The sequence below is a fragment of the Falco rusticolus genome, chromosome 10, assembly GCF_015220075.1.
Source record: "Falco rusticolus isolate bFalRus1 chromosome 10, bFalRus1.pri, whole genome shotgun sequence".
Classification (NCBI taxonomy): Eukaryota; Metazoa; Chordata; class Aves; order Falconiformes; family Falconidae; genus Falco; species Falco rusticolus.
Genome location: NC_051196.1, coordinates 10,412,489 through 10,438,682, shown reverse-complemented (window position 1 = coordinate 10,438,682; position 26,194 = coordinate 10,412,489). Strand labels below are relative to the sequence as shown.

At 39.2% G+C, this 26,194-nt stretch overlaps 1 protein-coding gene across 4 annotated transcripts in view; it reads right to left on the bottom strand.

Moving 5' to 3' along the window:
• ARNTL (aryl hydrocarbon receptor nuclear translocator like) overlaps window positions 1-26,194 on the bottom strand; it is a 53,180-nt gene that overhangs the window by 19,165 nt on the left and 7,821 nt on the right. For 3 of the 4 annotated variants that reach the window (XM_037401604.1, XM_037401605.1, XM_037401603.1), the window contains exons 2-7: window positions 7,823-7,946; window positions 6,929-7,076; window positions 3,859-3,879; window positions 2,818-2,856; window positions 2,435-2,476; window positions 1,305-1,462 (exon numbers count right to left, since the gene is read on the bottom strand). In XM_037401604.1, coding sequence (XP_037257501.1) covers window positions 1,305-1,462; window positions 2,435-2,476; window positions 2,818-2,856; window positions 3,859-3,879; window positions 6,929-7,068 — 400 coding nt within the window. In that variant the 5' untranslated portion in view covers window positions 7,069-7,076; window positions 7,823-7,946. Of the gene's footprint in view, window positions 1-1,304; window positions 1,463-2,434; window positions 2,477-2,817; window positions 2,857-3,858; window positions 3,880-4,138; window positions 4,249-6,928; window positions 7,077-7,822; window positions 7,947-26,194 lie in introns of those variants that run through there. The other variant, XM_037401606.1, reaches the window with a different exon arrangement.

Genomic DNA, 26,194 nt, shown 5'->3' with positions numbered 1-26,194 from the left:
ATTTAACATGAGCTCTGTTGGTATTAACTTAAAAAAGGATGAAACTTTTTTGCTTAAGCACAAATACTGTGTTATGTAGTAATGCAAATGGAATGCCTTCTGAGATCTAAGTGTTCCTTGACATATTTTTTAACGCAAATGGTGTCCTTAATTTATGGTCCTGCCTCAGAATTGGGGTGTGGATTAAAAAAGATATTAAAGAATAAAAACCTTCAAGCTATTTCTTCTCTTTATAATTTATAAAGTGACAAGGTCACATAAACAGTCACTTAGGAACTTTACAAATCAGTTCTCTCATTCCATGCCAAAGTCAAAAAACAGCATCAGAACATCATCTCGCAATGTCAAAAGCCCAAAATTACTAACAAATGAGGCAGCTGCTTAATAAAGAGTAATTCTTCTCATTCTATTCTCTTCATAAAGACAAAAGTCAAATTAGGAACCACTGAAGTGCTATGAAGTACTAACCTGATCAAATGCAAGTGGCAGAAAAAGTGAAACCTTTCAAAACGCTAGGATAAATGATCGGAAGACACCAATTCTCCTAGAAACTAGAACTGTGACTCTTTAAATTAGCTGCATCACTATCTTTTCTCAGGGGCGTATTTCTTGAAGGCTTAAGCTTTCATCACTGATTGTGCCCAAGCACTGATGCACTCTTTTGTGAAGCTTTAGGACATACAGGAATTTGCAACAACCCAAAATCTTCCAAACCTGCATGCTTCCCTTTAGGTTCTTCAACAGAAACTCGTTAGAGACTAGAATTGACTTTTCAAAGTACTCTCCCTCCTTTCACACAGAGCTAAAGGTATGAACACAAAACCTGAGAAGTCCTGTAGGAATATTACTTACACCTAAAATCTAACCTCTCTGTCCAACAGGTTTTACACACTGCCTGCTTAAGAGCACTGCCCAAGAACACTGCTTGGTGCTACAGCCGATCCAGCCACTCCAGCCCTTTGCTCCCTCCCTCCTCCAGCCTCCACTGCCTTTCTATCATTGCATCTAGCAACGGTGCTCAATCATGTCAGAGGATGTCAAATTATTCTTTTCTCACCCACAAGTTTTCCCAGTCAGATCAGGATATTACACCATGAACCAGTAAGCTATAACCAAATATGCTGCATCATTGCTAAGAAAAGGAGAGAAGTCCTCTCAAAGTGTATTAACTTACTCTTTTGGCAAAAGGGCAAGAAAGGGAGAGAAGAAGTATGGCTTTGGGGAAATCCCATTCTGCCACTCTCCTACAGTCCTGCCCACCCACCCCCCTCCACCCACCCCACCCCCACCCCCAGTCAACTTACCACGTAGTGTTTTCATGTGCTGGACAGCCATCCTCAAGACAGTGAGTTTATCTAGCTTTCGAGACATAGCGTTGCACGTTGGTACCAAAGATGCCAGTTCATCTATAAAACTGTTCATTTTATCTCTACGCCTTTTTTCAATTTGACTATGAGCCTCCCTAGAAGAGTAAGGCGGTACAGAAAAAGGGAGAGGCATGAGAAAATAAATTGCATTAAAACCCACAAATATATATATATTGCATTAAAACCCACAAATATAACCTCCTGATAATTAAGTTACCCTTTTATCCTTGTGAAAACTACATCTACATACAGAATTCTTCAATCATTTTATGTTCATTATTTGGATGAGTAACACAAACAATAGGCAAAGCTGCAGCACATGGTTCTGATTTAGCAGAACACACATACAGTGTGGGCCATACAGTACACTGAATCCTCAGTTCCAAAACAATCCACTAAACGGTACAAAATTATCTTGAGATTTCTACTGTTGTACGCCACTTTTGTTCTTAGAATATACACTGAAACGTAACTGGAATCAGAAAGGTCACAGATAAGCAAATTCCAGTATTTATGTAAACACTGAATAAAGCATTCAATTAAGAATTTGTGATCAGTATACTATATGAATGTACTAAATATTTAAAACTACCTTTTGCTGTGGCAATGTAAGCCTCCTACTCATCCTACAGCTTTCCACTTGAAGTATTTGAGATACCTCTGAACTAAAGTCTTCCTCACCAGGAAAAACAATGATGAACACTAAATGATTTAAGTTTTGTTTTATATTTTCCCGGTATCAAAGAGTCACTGTTAACAGTTTCACAGCCCACTACTGAGTTTGAAATAAACAAGATGAAGAATATAACATAATCAGAAACATAGAGACTTCAATTTCAACATTAACGAAGTGACTAAAACCAAGTTACCTACCAATTGGTATCTGCACAAAACTATGCAGTTTATACAGGCAAAAGGTTAACAGTGCAAATATATAGAAAAGTAAGAGAAGGTCAAAGCTGGAAAAAATGATTCTTAGGATAAGAAATATGTAAATATGTAAATATTTCACATAGGCAAAAAGGCAAGAGATAATTCTTTTCAGTATACTTGTTTTAGAGTATTACCTTGCATTTTTTATTCTGCCTTGTTGGTCTGTATACTCCAATCTGTTGAGAAACAGTATCACAAAGTTACAGTGTGGAAACCACTAAACCCAATTATTTTAACGTATCTTACATACTACTGATCCTCACAAAAATCAGGGGGGGGTTAATTTGAACATTTATTTAACCTTTCCTCAGAGAAGATAATTATTTATAATATCGTGGCTCAAAGTATTGGGGGTTTTTTTGTTTGTCTGTTTTAATTTGTTCAACAATCTTAAGCCTTTGTCCCAGCAAAGAAACAATTTGGGACACATGACTACAGTGACACTGAAAACACGTATCTACACACAGGATCCTATGTCAGTACTGTGGAACTAACACTTTAGCGACATCAACAGTACCTTCCATGTTGGTCATCTTTATCTGTATCCATACCTTCCCTGCAGAAACAGAATAAAGCAATATATCACAAATTAAGCAGGATTAGCAAAACTTATCAGCTTATCATAAAATTAGAATAAAGTATTCCTGTCATCTTTAAATCATAAACACAAAAATAGGAATATAAAAGTGAGAACCTGGAAGGACTAAAGAATTTGTGTGGGTTTTGCAATATTAAAACATTTTCTTAAATTAGTTGTGTCTCCTTCGGAGCTAATAAAACTTCACAGTTCGATGTGTTTGACAGTAAAACATGCTGCAGTTCAAAGCTATCATCTGTTATAAAAATGTTTTTAGTTAACTGGGATGGGGGGGGGGGTAAGATGTATCAATGTAGATATTTTTTCATGCCTTCATCAGAAACAGGGCTACTAACTTGCGTTTACTAGAGTTAAAAGGTCAACCACAGGCAGTTAAAGTGCCTAGCATATAATTCATAAATTGTCCTAATTACTTTGTGCAGATGCCTGTGTGCTCTACACTTAGGTTGCCTTATGGCAGCCAGCCAGTTTTGGAGTAGGAGATGGTAATAATTTAGACCAACAAAACATTAAGATGACCAAACGCATGGACAGAAGGAAAGACTATGACAAGCACATTTGAAATTAGCGTCAACTACCACTGTAGATACATGGCTTTTGTCTCAACATGACAAAAAAAAAAAGAAAAAAAAGGAGGCATAAAGAATAGAAAGGATCCCTCCCCCCCCCCCCCCTTACATTTTAATACTGTAACCATAGGTACAGAAATAAGGAGAGGAAAGTACAAGTCTTCACAGCCATATCTGGCAAAAAAAGTTGAATGCCTAAGACTACAGTGTTGGTAAATAACAGGAAGAAAATGTTTTGATATACATAAATCTGTACAACTGTGTTTAAACAGCCACCTTTAGGCCTAGCTTATTCTGGTTTAATTCCTACCTGGAAATTTAAAGTAAGTGGGAGGGAAAACACCAAACATCTTTTTCAAGTGAAATCAATTATTAAAATATTTATACTTACTCAAAAGGAAAGCCATCAAGTCTGAAAAAAAAAAGGAAAAATAAAGTATACCACATATAGAAAATAAGAACATCTTGCATTTTCTGCTGAAGTTCTCAAGCTAATTTATATTCTTATTTGAAATAAAAAGCACAACGAAAACAAGACAATAGCAGTGAACACATTCTGAGGAAACAAACTTGTTCAAATTCATCTGCTTTCTGAAAGAATAATTCTGCTTTTTAAGAAAAGATAGCATAGTTCATTACACTTAATGTGAAAAACTAGTAAAACAACTAACCTAAATTATGTTATGCAAATCACTGAGATATTGTTTCATCTTCAGAAATGAAAGATCTGTGCTTTATGCATGTTGCCCTTGTGGTTAGATAAATGGGATTTCAGAGGACTCTAAGGTCAGAAATAAAAATAAAAATAAAATGAAGTATCTCATGTTTCTCAGTCTTTGATTCTGCCCAGCAGGACAGATAAACATTTTCTTTTAGTCAGTATTAAAGTCCTAATTCTGAACTTTATACAGACTTTATCATATCATAAAGAAAATTACGCAGAATTTCTACATGCAAGCTAATTGTTGGCATCACTTCAAGACTGTAAAGTGACCTGAAATACCACTGAGCTTTGTTAAGAGGCTGTTTTATAAAAGCCTTAGGAAAAGTCTTCTCATATTAGCCATTAACATACCAGTTATTCCTGTTCAACGTGAGACATTAGCTTTCCCAAAAATAAACATGGTAGTCTTTCATATATTATTCATGGCACTTCTATATCAATTATCTTTGCAATTGGTTTTTAAAAGAAGCTTGAATAACGCGAAAGGTTTTCTTCATCTCTCAATTTGCACATTTTGAGTTACTGTCTTAGGCAATAGCTCAACGCACTTCTGATGCTCACAAAGAAAGAGCACGCAGGTCTGTAACAGGACTTGGAAACAGAAACGAGGCATCGGTTTCCCACTTGTGATGCCACCTTTAGCTACGGGATTGCTTGTAACAAAATTCTTTTTAGCCTTAGAAAAACCCTGAAAGTAAAAAAAATTCTAGAAGAGGTATAAGGTAAGTTATAAACGCTTCAGGATAGTTCACTTTCTTATCTTACATTATTTCAACTGAAAACACTACTCCCAAGAAAAAAATTAACTGTTTATAGACCTGTACATGAAATCTTGGATTCTGGCGTTTGACTAAAACAGCCTGTAGTGGCAAATGGACAACCTTCGCTGAAGTGACAGCGAAAGGTTGACAGGAATTTTCCGGGAAAAGTGGCAGGAGAAAGAACTGACAAGAAGCTGGTGTGGAGAGCTGAAAGCACAGCTGATCCACATGCCTGCTTGTACACGTGGTGAACAAAGAACCACGCTAGAACAGCCAGGCTCTGCCTTCCTTATTCCCTGCCTTCATGGGTAAATGAAGCTGGACACTGACAATTTATATAAAAAAAAAATTGTTATCAGGCAGCAAAAGCTGAACAGTAGCATTTCTGAACATTTATCAATATGTACGTACATAAGGAAGGATCAAGGAAGTCTACCTCAAGTTCTGTTTTAAAATAGGAATATTTACTAGCCACCGTTTCCTCTGCAACACAACATGAACTGTGGTATGACGACAGCTGTTGTAAACTTACTTTACTTAGTACTCAAGGAAACAGTATTATACGTATTTTTTAGAAAAGCACAACCTAAAGGGCAGAACTTACAAGAGCAAGCTGCCTTTTGGAAAAGAGGACTTGAGCAATGCTTCCTACCCAGAAGAATAAAGATGGAGAAATCCTTTCTAGAGAAGAGGAAGTTGGTAAGATTGAGACTGTTCGCTGAATTTTGTAGTAGTCAATTCAACTAGAGGGACTCATACTTCTCAGGAAGACTAAATGCCTACTAGAGGGGGGGTACATATGCAGTATGTCCATAGTCTTTAAACAGTACTTAAAGTTTTATGTCTAACTTCTCCTAGAAATACATCCTACGCACAGGGAACCTAATTCTTGTCATGCTCAGCATGCGTTACAAATTCTACCCCTCCCTGCAAGAACTGCCAACGATCCAAAGGCCCACAACAATAAAAATCATGCCGAGTTACATAAAAATGGACTATGTAGCTGTATTAACAACGATGGGACCCATTCCCAAGTTAACCTGCAGCTACTAGGCTTTGTAACATTGCAACACACTTGAGGTTTGCACAAGGACTTAAGAATAAGTAGGTTGATCTTGGTGTACCTAGTGCAGAGGTTATTACACATTTGGAAATCTAGCAAACTTTACTACAACCTTCACTATTCTAAAGTTGAGTTGATGTGATTTTTTTTTTCTATTTCAAATACCTGTCTCAGGAGAGAGAAGCTGTGGCTGGGATAGTGCTTCTGAGCACTTATTAGCCAGCTTCCCTTAAAGAGAAGCAGCTTTCTTGAACAAAGCCACATTCTACCACCAATTCAGAAGAAACCGGATTTTTATTTTGTCAGGAATAACAGCCTGTTATTCCTAATCGAGGACCAATACAAGACTGAATCAGTTGATGAAATCAAAGGCAGATCTACTGCCTCAAACCTGAGACTATTCAGATCCACACTCAACTGGGAGACCAAAATAGCACTGTCAAGCAAAGGTTGGCAGCACACTGACAGGAAGTGACTAAAAAAGGCAAAAAAAAAGGTGAAAAAAAGGAACTACTCCCAGTTTTGCTTCTGCTTTTTAATGAATTTATTATCTTCCCTCCTGCCAGCTGACACTTTTTCCTATGTAAATGGTCAATATAATCACCCTTCACACCGTACATTTCAACAGTATTAATTTTCCCCCCCTTACCAGCCAAGGGTTTCTTTGCTCAGCCTCCCCCCATCTGATAGCCCTCAATTCTAGCTGCACATAGATGAAGGCTTTCTTTTTATTATTTAGTAATGAACTTTCCTTTTAGTGCATAGTAGCTTTTTTCTTTATTAAAATCTTGACAACAGGTTGTCAAGAAAAGGTTATTTAGAAATTGCTAGAAGTATTTCTATCATCTCCCCCACTGTATTGTTGTGTTACAACCTCTTTTAGCAGTGTTAAATTAAGAGAAATCCAACTTACTGATAATCGGTAGAGCTTCCCTTTCGTTTCCTATTACAATCCATTCCCGAAGTGCTAAGGGAACTGGAAATCAAGTCAGCAGGGTCTGGTGACATAAAGTCACTAATTGTAGAAGATATGTCCATCCTTTGGTCTGCCATTGGATTGTCTAACATTAGGGGGGAAAAAAAATATTGAAAAACCTCCCCATCAACCCAAAAAACATTGCATTAATAGAAGCAGAAACATACATATTTTTGATCATAACAAAAACAACAAAAAGATCAGATCTCCAACATAGTGTTCTTTAAAACTGCCAGAATCACAATTCTATTATTTCCTTTTGCTGTAAAGCAGATAAAAGGCAATTTCTCCTTTTCCAGTTACTGGTGTATTGAATCTTGCACACAAACCATGACCATTCTCAAAATACGCTACTGAACACAACTGTTTTTCAGGAATTGTCAACATTATCTTTATCAAAGCCAGGTTTACACTTATGTTAACTGGCCAGCCAACGAACATACCTAACGTAAACAACAGGGTAAGTTCTGTCTGTCTTTCGCTGAGTGGGAACACGAGTTCTAGTATGTCTCTCCATTTGAAGATTACACTATCGAAGTTCATAAGCTTTGAGAGTTCCAATTCCACTGAATTTCACAGAACAGAAATCAGAAGTTTTCCATAGAAAATCAGGTTAAACACACCCCTACCCACAGCAGATGACAAATAAAAAACTCGATGGTCAAAGAAGACTAGTTAAAGGTACAAACTAATTTAATTAGCTTTTTCATCTAAAACGTACACATCTTAATCCTCTAGACTGCCAAATAATTATACTGTTGAAAAAAGAAACCCTGTGAAAAGGCCATTCATAACTAAATGGCATTAGCTGTGACACAGAAGAGCTTTTACCTGAAAGCCTGTCTTGGAAGCCTAGGTCCACCTGGGGAAAGATGATGATGCTCAGCCTGAAGCAGCTGATCACCTTAAAACTCTTCCATGCCTCATATTCTCTTAGTCAAGTACTTTCAAAAACCTGAATGGGAAAAAACCCAGCAAGGTTAAACACTTTCAAAACAAGTTTGTTTAGCACAATTGTTTTAGGCACAGTTTAAAACAGCAAATAGTCATTTTCTACTCAAGGACTGAATTTTAGTTTCCTCATAAAGCACAGAAGCTTTATCCATCACCAAAAGGCTTAGATGTTGGGATGTGCATCTCCAACAGCCCAAGCTTTGGAACAGAAGGAATCTCTTCAGCATCACGACCTTCTGGCCCTACATTTCACTCTTTGGTCTTGAACAAAATCACTCCGCTCACAAACAAAGATCAGATCTTAACACATTTGTTGTCAGATGTTACCAGAACGAGTCAAACCGCTGTTACAGTGCAAAGGACAAATCTTCATTTGCTTTATCCCTTCCCTTGCTGCTGCCTCACTATTAAGGTGGCCCTAGCAGTGAGACATTTGTGCTTGGCTTACTATTTTAGTTACCCTTGCAACAGTTGGTATTTTCAAAGGAAAGGCAGTTAAACATTGTTCTGTTCTGCAGGCTTCAAGTTTTTAAATAAAATCCACACCCCATACTGTAACTCAAGTCCTCAACTATGCCTCACAGCTACGCTGTAAACTTAGTGGTGCTCTGCAGGTGGATGTCCTTCCCTTCCAGACTTCTGTCACAAAACAACTTTTCCAGCCAAACTTACTATGCTAGACTTAGAAACAGTTTTAAGCCTGCCTGGTGCAAAAACCCTTTGAAAGCCTTTTGGATACACTGTTTTCTGGTTAATGCATCTGTGACATCACGACAACCTTTCTAACCTGTGACAGCAGAACTTCCCAATTACACAGATCGGCAAGCTCCTGTCACACTCAGAAGTCAATCAACCAGTATTGTGTCAACACGAACACACAACTGATTCCAGTGAATCACATACATGGACATGCGAGGAGTTATAAGCTACAGAAACCTCACAAAACTCTAAATCAACGGTATAATTTTATTCAGCTCTGCCAGAATATTCAGAACGTATAAACTTTCAAAAGTTTAAGTTACCTAAATTACTGATCTTGTTACAGTAATAAGAGTCAGGATCAACAGCTCTTAAATCTAAGATCAGGCAAGTCAGTGCCTTAATACCACCAACTTTTGAACAGAGGATCATTGTTGTTCTAGAAGCAGTGCTTCCAAATTGCGCTGAGGGCTCACCATCCGTATTAGCCGACAACTTCTCTATGGTCCTTTCTCAAAAATTAAAAGGCAGTCGGGTTACCTGCGAATATGTGGACACACCGGTACAAGTAAGTTATGAGGCCAGCTGACACCAAATGGTCACTGACAAAAGCTAAATCAGTACAAATTTAAGTCAAATTATAAACTGCCATTAAATCCATAATGACACTCTTTTTACAAGGCTTTCATTCACACTAATACAGTTACTTGTAGATCAAGCCTTAGTTTCTTCCTATATCAGCCTTTTCCTAGTTGGCTGCTTTGTCCCTCTTACTCAAAATAATCCAACAACTATAAACTCTGTAATGTTACTGTGGTTTATGAAATTACTGCAGCTTAATTTACAAAGCACCAATTAAACCACAGTCACTGACCGTTTCTTTGTGCTTGGTTCAGATCCAAAACCATTATCTTCAGTCTCAGTTGATGTGCAGAAGTTAGTTACAGCTGAACTTCATGTGGCCAGTGGCTAAGCCCTATGAGTTCAGTGATAAAAATTCTGTCACATCAACCTACCTACAATGCCTCTTTTTTTATGCTGCCCAATTACTCCGCATCCATGATTCAGTCTTGGAACCCAATATAAAACCCAAGCACTGTATAATGCACATACTAGAAACAAGTAATTTTTAAAATTTATGGTCCAACCACCTACAATTAACTTCAGAAGCTCCTGAGCGCCTCTATATGTGACCATAATTGTTGAACTTGCATTTTACTAAATATAATTTCATAGATCACTTACAATGACTTCAGATGGAAAGTTGTGATGAGCTGCAACTAAAAAAAAAAAAAAAAAAAAAAGAAAAAAGGGGGGAAAAACCCACACAGGGGTTTGTAAGTTTAACAGTCCTTTCCCTTTAAGAATGCCTGCCACAGTCAGCATTTTAGCTTAATAAGCAGAACACTGCATAAGTCACTAGTATGCTTCAATGAAAATAAAAATAAAAATAAAAATTGCTTTGTTGTTCATATTAACACAAAAATTCCAAAGCAGTTTTACAGCAAAAAAACTTCAAATCAAGTATCCATTCAACTGGGCTGCTATTTTAAGTTATAACCAAGCATCTACATTTGATAGATTCAAAGCAGCTATTTTAAGTGTCTTGACCATTTAAGCAGAACAAAATTACATAAACAGAATTCTCAATATTGGTTTTTTTGTCAAATATTGTCAGTATTTCACGTCAGCCCTTTTTCTACCGTGTCCCAAATGCTCAGCCCAATCCTAACCACCATAGCCCTACATTTTAGCATTACAGGAGTTAAGAATCACTCATGTCTCTTGAAATCAGGTTTAAAAGTTAAGAAAATGTCAACCCAATGATCAGAGCAAAAATCAGCATGCCCTGCTACAATAAACAGTGACCAGTTTAGAAACATGGTTTTTTGCAAGGCTTTCTTAAATTTCTGACAAATTGAGTATTTAACTATTTTTTCAGCCTCCAGCTATTAGCTGTTCAGTAGCTCAAAAAAGTCCTCTACGAGAAGGAACACAAAAGTTACCCATTTATATAAGCAAAGTTCAAATCTTCCATTTACGATGCCCAGGCTGTTGCCAAAGTGCCCCAAGGACCTACTTGAAAAAAATGCCGTGTAGCCTACTTCCTGATTAACTTCTCCTGTAGATGAGAATCAAATGATATGTTGTCATTGTATCACATGACAGTGTCTGTCCACAGCCTGTTTGGGACTCCTTCCTTCAGGATTCCCCTCCTTTGCACCCAATCTTTCTCCAATCCCTGTAACAAGGCTACTGAGACAGTAAAAACAAATCTTACTGTTCATCCCTTCAAAAAAAAAGTTAGATGACATGTGACTAGCTTAATCATGCAGCAAAGCTGATCACGAGTACATAAACACCTCTGAGCAAATCAAGGTCACAGCTAAAGTAGGTCAACTACGTCTGCCAACCACCCATCTGGAAGTCAAGACCTCTTTACACAAGCACCACCAGTTTCAGTTACCTCTAGGCAAGAGTCAACTCTCTGCAAGATACAAACATATTTATTGTAAAAGAAGTGCAATTCGTAACTTCATGAATCACACAAGCGTCTCGTATCGTAAAAGCACTATTTTGCAATGACAGAGGAAAACCGTGGTGTGGTTTCCTCAAGTAGCAATTGAAAAGACACTCATTGTCCCTCTGTGTAATGACTGAACCAAAAACAGCTACAAAAAGGAAATCATCTGCTTCCCTTCGCAGCAGTACTCCATCTCCAAAGTTAACTACCACAGTACAAACTAGCAGGAAACAGAAGGATTATTTCTCTTTGCTCCCTGTGTATCTTCGCAAGGTGGTGTAGATGTGTGGCTCTGGACACGTGCACACTCAGTAATGGTGAGAGTTTCTGCTCAAGGGCTGCTGGCGTCCCTCTGATGATTTCAAGATGGGTACTGGCACACACGGGCATGGCTGCTGGAAGTAACAAGCAGATCCTACATCAGAATCTTCAGTATGAAATTCTCTGTAGGAGTCAAAGGAAGATCTCAGAACTAAAGCAGTGGTATTTTCCTTTTCCTTCAGTACTTAATGAGCAGCTGTCAGAATGCTTCATATTTCCCTGATATATGGACGCCGTTTTGTTTTAATGGCACCTCTCTGTTCCTTGAAGTCCGTAACGCTATTTGCAAGAACTCTCTGTACTGCCAGAAGATAGAAAGCCCTGTGGCTCTCGTACATGCAGATGCACCTCACCCTCTGGAACAAAGAAGTGCTTTTACCCTGGTTTGCTTGTTGAGGTCATCCTTTTACCACTCACCATCCGCATGTTCGCCAACCTCTGGCAGCCTGCGACCCACATCTGGGTTTGGAACTCTTCCAGACCCAAGCTCTTAGCAAGATCAGTAGCTCGTGTTTTGATCCCGTCCTTAACCACACACAAAGAGCAGCAGCGACCCAACAGCTTCCTGCACCTCTCATCTCGGCGGCTGCGGCTACCCAGCCCCTCGCAACAGGGCGCAAGCATCCCCCTACCCTGGGGAAGGCAGAGACACAGCCTTCAGCTGTTCAAGCGACTGACCATCCCAAAAGTGCTCCCCAGCCTTCCTAAGGAAAAAGTAGCCAGCTGGAGGGAAGCAGCCCATGAATTGAAACCAGCCACAAAGCTACAAGATGAACCATTTTGACATGGGGGGGGGGTGGGGGGAGGGAAATTCTCCAATAAACAGAAGAAAAACTCCACATGCACACAGAACACCCTTCAGCTCCAGGAAGTTAAAGGCATTTTCTCAATAGATCAATATACTGTCCACACACACTCCGCCAGCAAACCCAATTCTGTTCATTGCTAGCATCTCTGAGAAAAGACAGAACAAGTCATATCCTGGCATCACCTCACAGGAGTTTTCCAGACTGTCATAGCGATAATCGAGCCACAGGAAAATATTCTGAATTTCACCCTGTTCACAGATCACTCAAGACTTCCAGTTCAGGGCCTCAGATCCCATCTCTCCTTGCTTAAAAGGGGAAACACTTAAAACTTTTACTTCTGGCTATTTTAACAAAGGACTTCTCTGTTGCTCCAAAACCCGGAATAAGTGGTAGCTAAAATAACTTTCTCTTGCAGTGGGGAGCTCTGAACTAGACCCAGGAGCACAGAAGTGCCTGACCAGTGCTCAGGGAAGGGGAAGGATCTTTGTCCTCAGCCTGCTGGCAACACTGCTCCTAATGCAACCCAGGAGGCTGCTGGTTGTCTTTGCTGCAAGGGCAGCACTGCTGGCTCAGGGACCCCCAACATCTTTTCTGCCAAGCTGTTTTCCAGCTGGTCAGCCCCTAGTCTGTACTGGGGCATGGGGTGTTTCCTCTCCAGGTGCAGGACTTGGCATTTCCCTTTGCTGAATTTCATAAGGCTCTTCATGCGGTTCTTGTTGAGAGTTTTCTCTGGCCTGTAGAGATCCCTGTGGCTAGCAGCACACCCGTACGTGGTCTATCCATCACTCCCTCCCTGTTTTGCATTGTCTGCATCTCCAAGTATGAAGCTTCAGACAGCATGGTAAGATAGGAAAAGAGGTTGGTTCTTGAAGGAGAGCCAAACACATTTAACCCCCCCAAAAAACCCAATCTCATGTTCTTCTCTCAGTGAAGCAGAAAAATGTCTGTTTCAAGGCTGGTGTAGTCCCATGACAAGGCCTCATGGACAGAGGTACGGACCATCTTCACAGCAGAGAATGAAAACTGGAACAAAAGCAAAGTCAACCCATCCCACTTCCAGGAATCAAACCTATTTAGACTGAAAGTCTGTGCTATGCATGAAGTATTTCCCTCCCTAGTAGGGGACTGGTACATAGCCCTGCTGATACAGTCTAAAGTCTAGCATACATACACTGGGTCTGGAGACCGTATCATCAGCAGCAGCATCCTGACTAATCAGTTGACCTTCAGACACAGATTTTTGTTTCCTCTCACACCCCTCTACCTATACAGCAAATCCCAGTTAAAAAGTCTTTTCAACAAAGCTTGCTAGTTTGCAACCATTACTGAAAGCTTGATCTAGTATAAGCTTCTCATCAGCCAAGATTAGACTCTTTGAGCTCTTATTCTTTGAAGTAAGCTTATGTTGGCCTGTTCAAATATTTCATTTTGGACAACCATCAAAAGGAAACGTCACAAGGGAACTAACCAAGCCCTTGTAAAAAGGTGGCGATGCACGCTCTTGGAAATGAGCACTAACACACTGCTGTTACCGAAGGAACTTGCCCTGCTTCAATAATCAATCCTCCAGCACATGTACTCCTTAGGTTTCCAGAAACTGCCTCCACAAAGAAAACAAAATGGACCTGCCTTTCTTGGAAGACCAGGTTTCAAGGGATTGCTGCAGGACACCTAAGAAACATGGCTATTGCCTACACATGAAGCAAACTACAGCCTCCTGGAAACAACAAGTACTGGTCCTCACATCACTAGACACCGAGTATAACTGTAACAGTGCCGAAGGAATTCCTACACTCAGCCACAGTGGCCAGAATGAGATTAACCAGTTCAGGCACCTCTGCTTTGAGCAGGAACCAGTGAATTCTGCCTCAGAGTGCTGCAAATATTTTACTGGGTGCCTTATAACATTTTACAGACACACAGAGATCTCCACAAGTATTCTAGGAAGACATTTTTGGATTTCCTCTCAAATGTCAAGATGGATATTTTAAGGAGGCTTTTACAAAAAAGTATTGCTGTAATACAAAATCTGTAAAATAACAGCTGATCTCCTACAAAGAGTAGACAAATTAAACTAAGAATTCAATTAGCACACTCCTTTGTGCCTCTGGATCCCTTATTTTAACAGGTCCTGCTGATCAAAACCATCCAGTTTTATTTCATTGGAAATGAATACAGCTGAAATGGAATAAAAATCAGTTACTCTGAGAAGAACTGCTCATAAGAAAAGGACTAAGCTCAATATCACAAGTGTTTTAATTATTAAAAAAAAACACCAAACACAGCAACAAAAATACCCCAAAATTCAAAACTTAAAGACAGCGCTACAGACATTTCGTTGAGCACAGCACCCCAGAATTTGTGCAGTGGAAGTTACAGAACAAAACAATTGTATTTTACATTTAAAAATAGGGTCCGCCAATGCTAAAAGCAGGTAAAGTAAGTTCACAAAAACTATGTTACGATGTAGTATTTAATATTCATTTATTCCAGTCTCTCAGAAGACACTGTGCATGTGTGGGAAGGAACCAGGTATTATATTTTCAACAGTGGGGAGGGTAGGAAGACTTAAAAATTAACAGACAACAGAAACTTTTAAGTCCTTTGGGCCAGAACTATAATTCTACTCATTTAACTCCAAAATCAATTACTCTTAGCAATGACAGACCCATACACAGTTAAAGTGGAAAACAACAACAAGAAAGTCTACTCCCTCAATTACTGAAACAAACTTAGTTGAAGTTCTCAAACCGAGTTTCCAAGGCAGGTCCAGCCTCCAACTTGTGAAGGATGTACTGTTCCACAACCACTGACTGCAATCCTTGTTCATCAATCCTAAGCCATCCAAAGGATCGGGGGGTGGTGGTGGTGGTGGTGGTGTAGGGTGTGTGTATGTGAAAGAGAGGGAAATCCATCCTGCCATACGGGTAAATCAATTATCCAGCATTAACACGTTTTAAGTAAAAGCTTAATCAAAGGTACTGTTGACTTCTTTAGTAGCTTATATATTTCCAGCATGCTTTGATCAGAGACCTTAAAAAACCACAAGAACCCCACAAAACAACAAAAACCCTCTCAACTGAGGCGGCAGTGGTTCTGTGAAGCATCCCAGGTTGTACACAACACTTCTGTCAACAAAGTAAAATGTCTTACCTTGTACTGCACTTCAGAGTCAACTTCAAAGCAAAAATTTTTAGAAAACTAGAAATTTATCCCTAAGAGGACTGTACACAACCTGGACTGACATTTCCAGAGCAGGAGAAGCATACAAGATAACAAGTAGGTAAGCTACTTAATTCACTTCTCATGTTTACACAAACAGTGGGAATTTACACATCGCTGCATCTTTAACTCACAACTGGGAATGCCTACCTTGTGCACTTGCAGTCTAAAAGATGCAGCTTTCTGTTTCAAGATTTCACCTGACTCCTAAATATCAGCACTAGTTTATAGCAGATGGATGCTTTAGATACAAGTTTTCAGGATATCTTAACCCTTCAATTATCCATACTGAACAAGCTAAGCTTCATGCATTTAAATATGCATCTTATAATTTGGGGCTTACAAATAAATACCCCAAACCCCAACTGTTCATTGTAAGTATTATTACAACTGCGATATGCTCTGGGCAAGCTTAATTTTCTTACTGTAGCTAAGGGAAGCCCCTGTATCCTCACAATTTAGCAAATCTTCTTTCTGTAGTTCATGATCTCCAAGGTTGTCTTTCAGCGGCAGGAAGGTAAAATCCTCTCACAAGCTAAGAAATGCATCTTCTAAAAGGCATCAGTATGAAATACCAGCCTCCTAAACACTTCCTCATTTACCTCAAAGGCAGAAGCTGTATGTCACATGAATGTGTAGTACTTATCCAATTCTAGGATTTCTTCCTCAAGCTTACAGCTACTGCTTGTGCTTTAATATAACTTGCAATAGGATGTCTTGATTTAAAGGTTTCAAGTGAGAACAAGCTGTAAGTCAATCCACTTTTCCCACTGGCAAAGCACTACGTTAGTACTCCATTAGTTACTCCAGCATCCAGTCACCAAATCCTTCTGTGCTTTTGTCAGGTTTTCATTTTCTTTTTCCCTCCTCATCCTACAGCATTACAGGCACCAAAGCTCTGGCATGACTAATACCACCCAAGTAACAATACCTCACTTGACTTTTTAAAGTTTATACATTCGGAGATGCTGGCCATTTTTCAGTTTCACAGGTTGAGCCACTACTTTTAGTCTTTGAAGTACATTTATTAAGGTGACAAAAGCTAATTTCACACATTTTCTTTTGGGTTAAATCACTCCGTCCAAATACTGTTAGACATACTGCATACAGCTGATTCTGTTTTCCAGTCACATTATTACTACAAACAAACTCAAACGCCTTTGGCATGTGAGAGACCTTTCATGCAGAGATCTATCACCAAACAACTAAAGCCTTCATATCTGCAGGGAACAAAGCATAGCAACAAAAGGGGAAAAAACCATCACAAAAAGGAGTGTAGACACAGGTGGTTGTATTTATACCTTTTACTTTCATTCCCAGTTTTTGCACGCTCCCTCTAGTCCTGCTAAATTCCATCTCTGGCTGGGAGAAGCCAACCCTGCTGTCGGCACTCTGCCAGCCAAACAAAGAAAAGTCAACAGGCTGTCAGTTTCCCTTCAATCCTAAAGTAAGCCTTGGGAAAATGGAAATATTCTCAACCTGCCTGGAACCAAGCTGGGGTATTCCCCACTCGGCTGCTTCACTACTGTTTCCTCTAACACATGTGAACCTGACAGGTTCGTTTTCCCCTTCTGGTTTCTTAAAAGCTCTTTTTGACTTAACTTTACCCAAGATCAGCTGTCAAACACGTATGCATCACATCCATATGAACATCAATATTTCTTCCTCCAGACCATCTCAGTACTATATTAGAGGCTCAATTTAATTTCTGTTCACCCACTATACCACTGGGTTTTGGATGGGAAGAAATCACAGCTTTTTATTAAGTATACGAGTAGGCTGTCTGCTAAAAAAAAAAAGTTGCAGATGAATGCACAATGATGGCATAGCTACTGTATGTGTTAAAAGTTTCTGTGGAAATGGAGACATTTACAACTTTGAATTATTTACAAATTTCCAGTTTTAAGAAAATAACTCCTCACCCCACACACTCATGCAAACAGCCTCAGCTACCCATCTGCACCTGGAGTCCCTTTGATATATGCAGAGGAACAATAAACACTAACATAAATAAGCTCAGCAGTTTGGTTCCCTGAAGCTACACTATTTGCCAGTTAAATCCAAATTAAAATTAGTGAAAACTGAGACACTGTGACAAATTAGCACTTGCATGTTTCCCATAAAACATGCAAAGCCACAAACATCAAAAAAGGATATCTATGCCATTTTCAGTCTTGTTCAATGTTTCAGAAATAATAACCTCCCCCATTACTGAAATCCTGTTTTTCAAATAAGTGATCTACTGCTACCACTGAGAAAGGCAGCATTTCAGCACTATGACAGCTCATACTGTGCCATTATCTGACACTGCTCTTCAGAGAGATTCAGATAAAGCAGTCAGGAACTGCAGCAATAGTGAACACTGAGAAGCAGGGCGAGTACCCATCCCCTCCCCCCCCCCCCCCCCCCCACACACACACAGGGCCAGCAGTAACATTGATACAGGGCGTTATGAGCAGCATCGCTATAGCTGAAGAGTACCCATCCACCGCCCAACCAACAACAGTGCTTGGTACTGCTACAAGGCAAGCATGACTGCAGGACAGCTTCTTCCAGTCTCACATCATTCTTTCACTAGCTTCAAGTGATTAAGAAACCAGAGCAAAACTAAAATAAGTCCTTTAACAGAACATGAAAAGTAAAGTTAGATGCATCATCATACAATACACTGAATGCATCAGTGACATACTCGGGTTTTCTTCCGCCACAGCACTAGCTACGTTTCCTTCTCTCTTACTTGGATAACCAGAATGTGCAACGTGACATATCTCCACGCTGAGCCCCGAACACCCTACAATGTGCATTTCACTAAAGCCAGCATATGGGAAATTTTTGCTCCTGAGGCTTTTAAATCACAGCATTCAAAGTAGACTTAGTGGAGCAAGTCAAGTGAGAATTTAGGGAGAAACCACGCAGAATATTTCTCATCTTTTACATTCACGTCCAGAATGGTAAGTACCTCAATAACAGCTATATGGCTTGGAAAAACCTGTACTTGTCTAGCACAGGATAAGCACGAGATACTGTTGAAAACTTCATAGAAAAGTTCCACAAAACAGCTGATATAACATCTTGGTGCCATCAAAGGGATGGCTTCACTCCCTTTTTTCTTCTCTTCTCACCCTTCCCCCATATTCTCTTCCAGTACTCCAACACAGACTTTATATAGTCTCCAGAGCCTGTCTGTACAGCGTGTTGAATTCATCAGGCTGAATAATAATAACCTGACAGAAAGCACAGTCTTCTGGGGGGTTAGCAAGCTCAATCATCTTACTGAAAAGTCAGATGATACTTAGAACCAGCACAAAGCAAGGGGTGAGACATGCCAGAACAGGGGAAGGGCCAGAACTGTCCCTTTCAACAGCAATAAAAGGTCAAAATATCTGTTACATCCCTTAAACGCACTTTTCAGCTTATTCACAGCACTCTTGCGGGATTCGTTTTCAACATGCAAATCCCTGCGTAGTTTGAGCACAGAAAGGTATGCTGAAACCTTTTTACTGGATCCACACCTGCACTGTGACATTTTCTCTGTTCAGGAGTTCACTCTTTTGTGAATGACAAGTATGAATATATAGGCACAATAGAAGAGTATTCCTATCCACTCTGTATTCATTGCTTCAGTGGGAGTATAACGTTCATTTCCTTGTGAAAGGCCTAAAGCAATAGCAAAGCCCTTTACAGAAATGGCTGATAAAACATACTTATTTTTTGTACATCTATACATTAATGCTGATGTTAAGAACCACCAAATTTCCAAACCTGTGACATTCAGCTGCCAGAGATGCATCCGGATACAAGTCTCAAGACCTGCATTTTTCCAGACGGGCTTTAAAATCTACACTTTCTGATTTAAACTCACATTCAAGTTTGAATATATACTTTTACATTATAACTGAAACTGAAAAAGTGTTTTAAAATTGCTGTTGTATTTAGAAAAAAGACTCACATTACCAAATCATGACAGAGACAGAAGAATGATCAGGGAACACCAGCAATTCACTTAACACCAAGAGTCCTTATGCTATGCAGACATCTCTTCTGTTACAAAGAAAAGAAAAAAAAAACACAAAAGAAATACCAAAAAACCAGCAAGTGGGGAAGAACAGTGTGTCATACACACACACACACAAGATAAAAAATCCTGCCAAGACCAAACAGGGGCAAGAGAAAGAAAACTTCTTCAGAAAAAAAACCGCAAGAAAACCCAGCCACACAAAACACCAAAGGACTCTTGATGAAACTGAAGGCTGAGGTTTTTTGGTGGTTTTTTTTTTTTTTTTAACAATTGCTTTTGCTTGGATCAAAGATCCACCCATGCAACAACCACCTCCCCCTCCAAACCAAGAGGGGATACAATACAGAGCAAATGGACATCTGACTAACAGTTGCAAGAGGAAGTTTTTCCAACCCATTGTTTTGTTCCAAAAGAGAACATTCCACAACCTACGCAGTCCGATCCCAAAGGGCCTAGGAAGAATCACTAGACAGTTCACATTCCTCCACAAAAAGTTTAAGTAGGTTTAGATGATCTTATTTCCACAAGTAGCAGACTTGTGCCAAATATTAATAATGCAGTGCCTTAATTACAACTTACAAATGCTCATAATTATTTACAGCTCCTGAACAGTATGGGGGACGACTTGGATATCACTCAAAAAATCCACAGCAATTAAATTTATTAAAAAATGGAAAAAACTTTCTAGTTTCACTGAGTGAAACAAGACAGGCAATGAGTCTTGAAAAGAATTATGAAGTAAGCTAGTGACAGCACCAAGGTCTAAAAAATTACCAGATGTCACAGGGACTTCAACCAAGCTTTGTTCGGTAGGTTAAAAACAACCCAGCTCTTTGCACATGAGGCAGTAGGCTATGGAAACTCTCTGCCAAAAAAATAGGAAGGCTAGAAGTTCATGTGGTTTCCAAAGAGAGGTAAGACTAGGTCTTTGTTGCAGTGTGCAATGATAACTCTTACCTTCTTTCAGAATTAGCAAAAGAACATTATCTCAATTTGTAAGTATTCAAGGAAAACATCTACTTACGAGTAAGACATACATAGAATACCCATAGTTAAAGTGTGAAGTATAGAACATGCTCCAAACCCCTTTCTAGGTTACCTCTGGTTTACGTCAACTAACTTGCCATATGTTAGCACCATAATATCACTTAACATCAGGTGGAAGATTTGAATTCAGTCAGTACACATTACACTGAGTTTAGCGTGGCAAACGTAAAAGCTTTGCTCATCAGAAAAAAATAGTCTAACATAGAAAACAATATGTACATGTTTGGTATCAGCTTTCACAAGTGGAATTTCAAACCCAGTTTAAACAACTAAATTCCTATGCAGCACCTAGAAACAGCAGCACTAAGTGGGGAACCATGTAACAGCAGGCACAAACCACCCAGAACACTCAGAACGGCAGTCCCATGCTTCACCTTGCTAAGCACTTCAGTTAATACACCCTGTTCTCTCACCTAAAGTCTTACCTACAGTACGAAATTACATTTCAAATTGTCTAGAGCTCACAATTCTCTTAAAGAGGCCAAAGGAGCCAGCAAAGGAGGGAAGCTGTTACTGATAACACACGGGAAATCCCAACCAGACAAAAATGCTTACAACAGAGAGAATCCTGTATTTCAGGGGATCACACACTAATCACTAGATATAAATACTTCTGCCTTTTTTCAGAGTCCTGTTTTTCTGCAATGCTCCCTTTGAATCGATCTAGATTCTCATGCACTGTTTTGCCCTGACTAACTGAGAAATACATACACTTTTTGTATGAGCTTTTGCCTCAGTCATTCAACTAGTGCTCAACTGGTTTTTAGGGATATCTGCTAAAGCCCCTTCAGCTGTCTTCAACAGTTCTGTCTCCTCTTCCATATGTGTTGAATTTATTCTTTGTCCCTAGAGATACAAGCTTAAGTTCACAGTCAATAAATTCTGAAGTAGCCGACTAAACAGACAATATTGACCTTAACTGACAAATATAAGTATATTTTAATTATCTTCACGTTAAATCTTTTCCTAGTATGAGTATCAGCTTCTCAGGTTTCTCTCCCCCTTTTGCCTCCATCAAGTATCAGTACTTGAAATTTTGTTACTATACAAAGGGTTGGTATTAAAACTTTGTATTACCTCAAAAATAGAGCAGCATTGCATTTTGCTCCCTTTAGTCATCAAGATGACAAACCAAAAGCGAGCTTTTCCTATTAGGATTGCTGAACAAAACTCTCAGGTATTACATTTTATCTGCGCCTTACAGAATAACAATATGAGAAACCCCAGTAATGTGTTTAACCTTTTAAGTTTTGTTTTGAAGAAAGGTTGAAAGAGCCTGTATAGATACTCCCTTCCTTTCTACTACAAGCTTTTCTGGCCCTGCTTCTCCTTCACAGACCAGTTAAAGCTGTACGCCCTTCAGCTTCCTTCTACTCAAGTACATAGCAGCATAGAGCTAAGTTTGTAAGTTTTATCTTAATAGAAATATCAGATACATTCCCATTTGTTCCCTCGTACAATCATATACTCTGATCTCCTCTGTAAGAGGAGGCAACCCCATCTACTATTTTATGCAACAAACTGCTATGCTGTAAATCAGGCCAAAGTTTGTTTTAGAAAGATAGCCTGGATGAACTGGGATGTTGCAAGAATCTATTACCTTCCTCCTATCTTTTCTGTTCCAAAGCTTAGTTCCACTTACTCAAAACTCCCAACTTTTCTAGTCTGAATTTGAGTAAGTCACCTATCAGCTACTAAACCTCATTTAATCTTCTACCAGGTAACCTCATCGGTCATTAATTGAAAGATGAATCCAGTGAATTGCTTTTTCCTCCCTTAACTAAGTTTAGTTGCATTCCTTTGATCCCACATGGTGGGGTTATGTTTGCAAACACAGTTCATTCCTTGAACTATTTTCAGTTGTCTACTAACACTTCATGAAATCCGGGAAAGTATTAAAGTTAACACATAACCAACATCATACATAGATCAAACCACCTTTGGATCCAGCTTGATATCCTTGTTTACCAAGCCAAAAATTCATTTGCCCACCTCTCTAACACTGCACTGGGAACACCCAGTCAATAAAGTCCTCCTACCCTCAGTCACTTCAAACCCTCATCTCCAATGATATACAGATATATGACTGTTTGTCAGCTAGCTAGAAATGGCATGTATATTTCTTAAGCAAGATCTTATACAGCAACACAGACTGTTGGAGCGAGAACTAAACAGACCAACCTGCACCACTTGGCAGTCTCATTGGTAAGAGTCTCTTCCATCATCGTACAATTGATACGGATCCCGACTAGTGTAACATCAGGGACAAAGCCAAGTGGAAATTGCCAGAAACAATGCTACTGACTAATCCTTGCTTAGATCACAAACAGTAACTGTATGCATCAGTTAGCTACTTCATTTAATATACGGCTACGTCTTGGGGCGATTCATGTGACAGAATTCTTACACTTTTTTATTACGTGAGAAGTTGCAAATCTAAACACTGAACTGTTTGTAACTGAAGTGTGACTGCAAGAGTTGTTAACCTCCAAGCTTCACCTTTCAACTGTGTACTCCCGTGCAGCACTGGTACTTCAGTTACCCCACTGTGAACTGTCACAAGATCCAAAACGGATTAAAACTAATCCTGCCAAAACATAATTTTTAAAAAAGCTCCAAGTCTGAGTAGATCTCAGTAAGGTGATTCAGGGAGTCAAACAATTACCAATATTGTACAAAGGAGGGGGAGAGATGATGAACTCAACAGTAAGTGTACACGTAACTTTATCTAGCAAACACATACCTGAACATGAGAACACACAGGTTAACTTCTATAGAGATATTATAGAAAGAATAAGCCTACAAAGCTTCCAGTGTAATAAAAGCATTCAAGAAACAGTCTGAGAAGTGGTATTTATTTTGTCTGCAAGCTGCCACTTGGTATAAATTTACTCCTTTTATAGAAGGCTCTTTTATCAACACCTGAGTTAAAGCAGTCTCCAATACACAGGAGCACAATTAGGAAAAAAAGTCTTCATGAATGCTCTTCAACATCCAGGCAAGTTAGGTTTGAGAAACATCATTCTGTATTAGAATGGCACATAAATGCCATCAAAATACAATTGTACTGATATGACTCATGTTTACAGACTGAAAAGCAGTAATGTGAAAACTATGAAGATGAGCAGCAAAGACCACCACAGGAAGCCAGCAGGACTTAACTGACCACCCCTTTTAAGAGTGGAAGACAATGATTAGCTCACATGTGGAAATTATCTGGATGAGTATATTTTTGGAAGGATGTGTGGAAAATACAGAACTACACCATAAAGAAAGGCTGAAGAGAAACTTACATGCTGTTGCCAAACAAAGACTCAGCCAAATTACATCACAGGGAGGTGTCAAAGGGGATACGCTGTGTTGTATTTAAAAGTGGAAAACTATGGTACTTTGCTACAACATGCAGTTAGGCTTGCTAGAAAGGGCAATTAAAGTTAACTGTTAGCCCTAGTTAAAGTTATCCCTAATGTTTCTTCTTTAAGTAAAAACCTTCTAGTCCACCAAGATTCTTCCAGGTGTTCAAAGGCCAGGAAAATTCCTTTTCCTGCTCCCTGAAAGCCTCTGAAATCCACTCACCAGCTGCTCGAACAGACAAACCTGAGAACCTGCACCAATATTATTCTCTGACCTGGTTGCCAACACAGCACCATTCCCAAACACTGCCATCGCAACAAACACACACACACACACACAAAAGCAAAGCACTCACAAAACTCAGGCAAAAGGATAACAAAAAGCCAACACAGGCAACTGTAAGGGGAAGAAAAATCTTTTTTTGGGTGTGTGTGTGTAAATAAAGTCTGAGAGCAGTTACCAGTTTTTCTGAAGTCACCAAAAAAAAATTCAGCAGAAAAGTTAGTTTCATTGACAAATAAAAGAAACCAGTATTTTTCCAGGTCTGTCAAGGGACACCATCATTCCAATATGTTTAGGGCTACAGGGAGCTTGCAAGCCACAGAAATATCCTAAAACTAGAGGACAAGTCAGATGACCTACAGAATATTTGTTCTAAAAAATAAGTATGCGTCTGAAAGCTGTGCCAAAGGAAGTAGATTACACAATTTTTGCAGCACACCATGAATGAATCCATGGAACTTTTACTACTTGCCTAAGCAAATCCTGTTCTAAAAACACATTAATTTTGCCTCTAATGAAAAATTTTGCCTCAAAAGTCTTGTAAAGTTGAATAATTATCAGTTCACCTAGACACAAAAGATGATTAATATGCTACAACACTATCTAGATCTCTAAAGATATACCAGTAGGCACTTTTCCCTTTTCTTTTGTTACACTGAGGATTTTTTTTCCTGCTTCTTTCCAAGATGTGCAACTATTTGGCCCTTACTAGTGTTTGTACGGTCTATGAAAAAAGGTAGTCATTAATTCATTTTAAGTAGAAGGCATGGGTTCTTCTGTTGTCTGCTGACTTAAACCATTTCTTACTTTCTGTTTATATTCCAAAGTAAGTTAAAAAGTTTCAGTAAACCTTTTTAAAAGTGTGTATCACAGCCATACAGAAAACAGATTTTCACTTACACTGAACACAAGGACAATTCTCCTTAACGGCTATTTGATAAGAACATCATGAACAAACTAAGGTGCCAATATTTCACTAAAGGGAAGCCCGAGTAGGTTTGAGAGTGCTTTGCTTCCAGAAAACAGAATATGTAAACAAACTGACAGCAAGATGAGATCCATGCCAAGTTAGAGAATCATTCTTAAACAGCAACTCAAGATTATTATTTTTCTAAACAGACAGATCCTCTCTGAGAACAGAGCAGAGGTGTGCACAATTAGTGTACTAAGTCTAACCCATGTAGTGTCTTTGTGGAAACAAAAATGTTCTTCCTTCCAGTCTTCTTCATATATTCCACGTCCCTCAGATTTCCTGGCAAGCCTAACTGGAGATGCTGCCAAGTCTCTCCCATTTTTAGATAAATTATCAGCTTGACAACAACCTGGATGCATAAGTTTTCAGCTGGCAGAGTCAGGTGATCGTGGTAAATAAGCTACTGAGAGATTTGCTTTTCTGAAACACTTCTGTATCTGTTCATCTGGAAACCCAGAAGCACATGGGCCAGTAAGGGAAAAGGGAAAGAAGTCAGGGGTCTAGCTGAGTTACTCTCTCTTGTTATGATTTTTTTTTTTAATGGCACAATAAATAGCAAAGAGTTCCGCTGTACAGCTCCACAGATGAAAGCAAAAAGTTGCTTACTTTTCTTGCTTCTGGGTATTAGTATCAAAACCAGATTTTTTTAAATCAAATTTTTATGTAGACTTATGAAAGAAATGATCCAACACAACTTAATCAAAAAACATCCTCCTGTAAAAATCCTCTTCTACATCAAGGTTGCAGTGTAACATACTTCAAACAGCACTCTTCATGAGTACTGCCTCTCCTACTCTTCAGGGCTACTCATTTCAGGAGTTGTGTCATTGCCTAACCTACAAAAGCAGAAACATTTATGAAGCCACAAGTTGTATGGTATCAGTGAACTGAGCAATCTCAAATCAATCTCTGGTTGAAAAAAAATTATCCTTGAGCTGCAGCAGATTCCCCAGTGCAGTACATTTGCCCAAACACACGTGCCACCCTGGAGCAGCGGGAT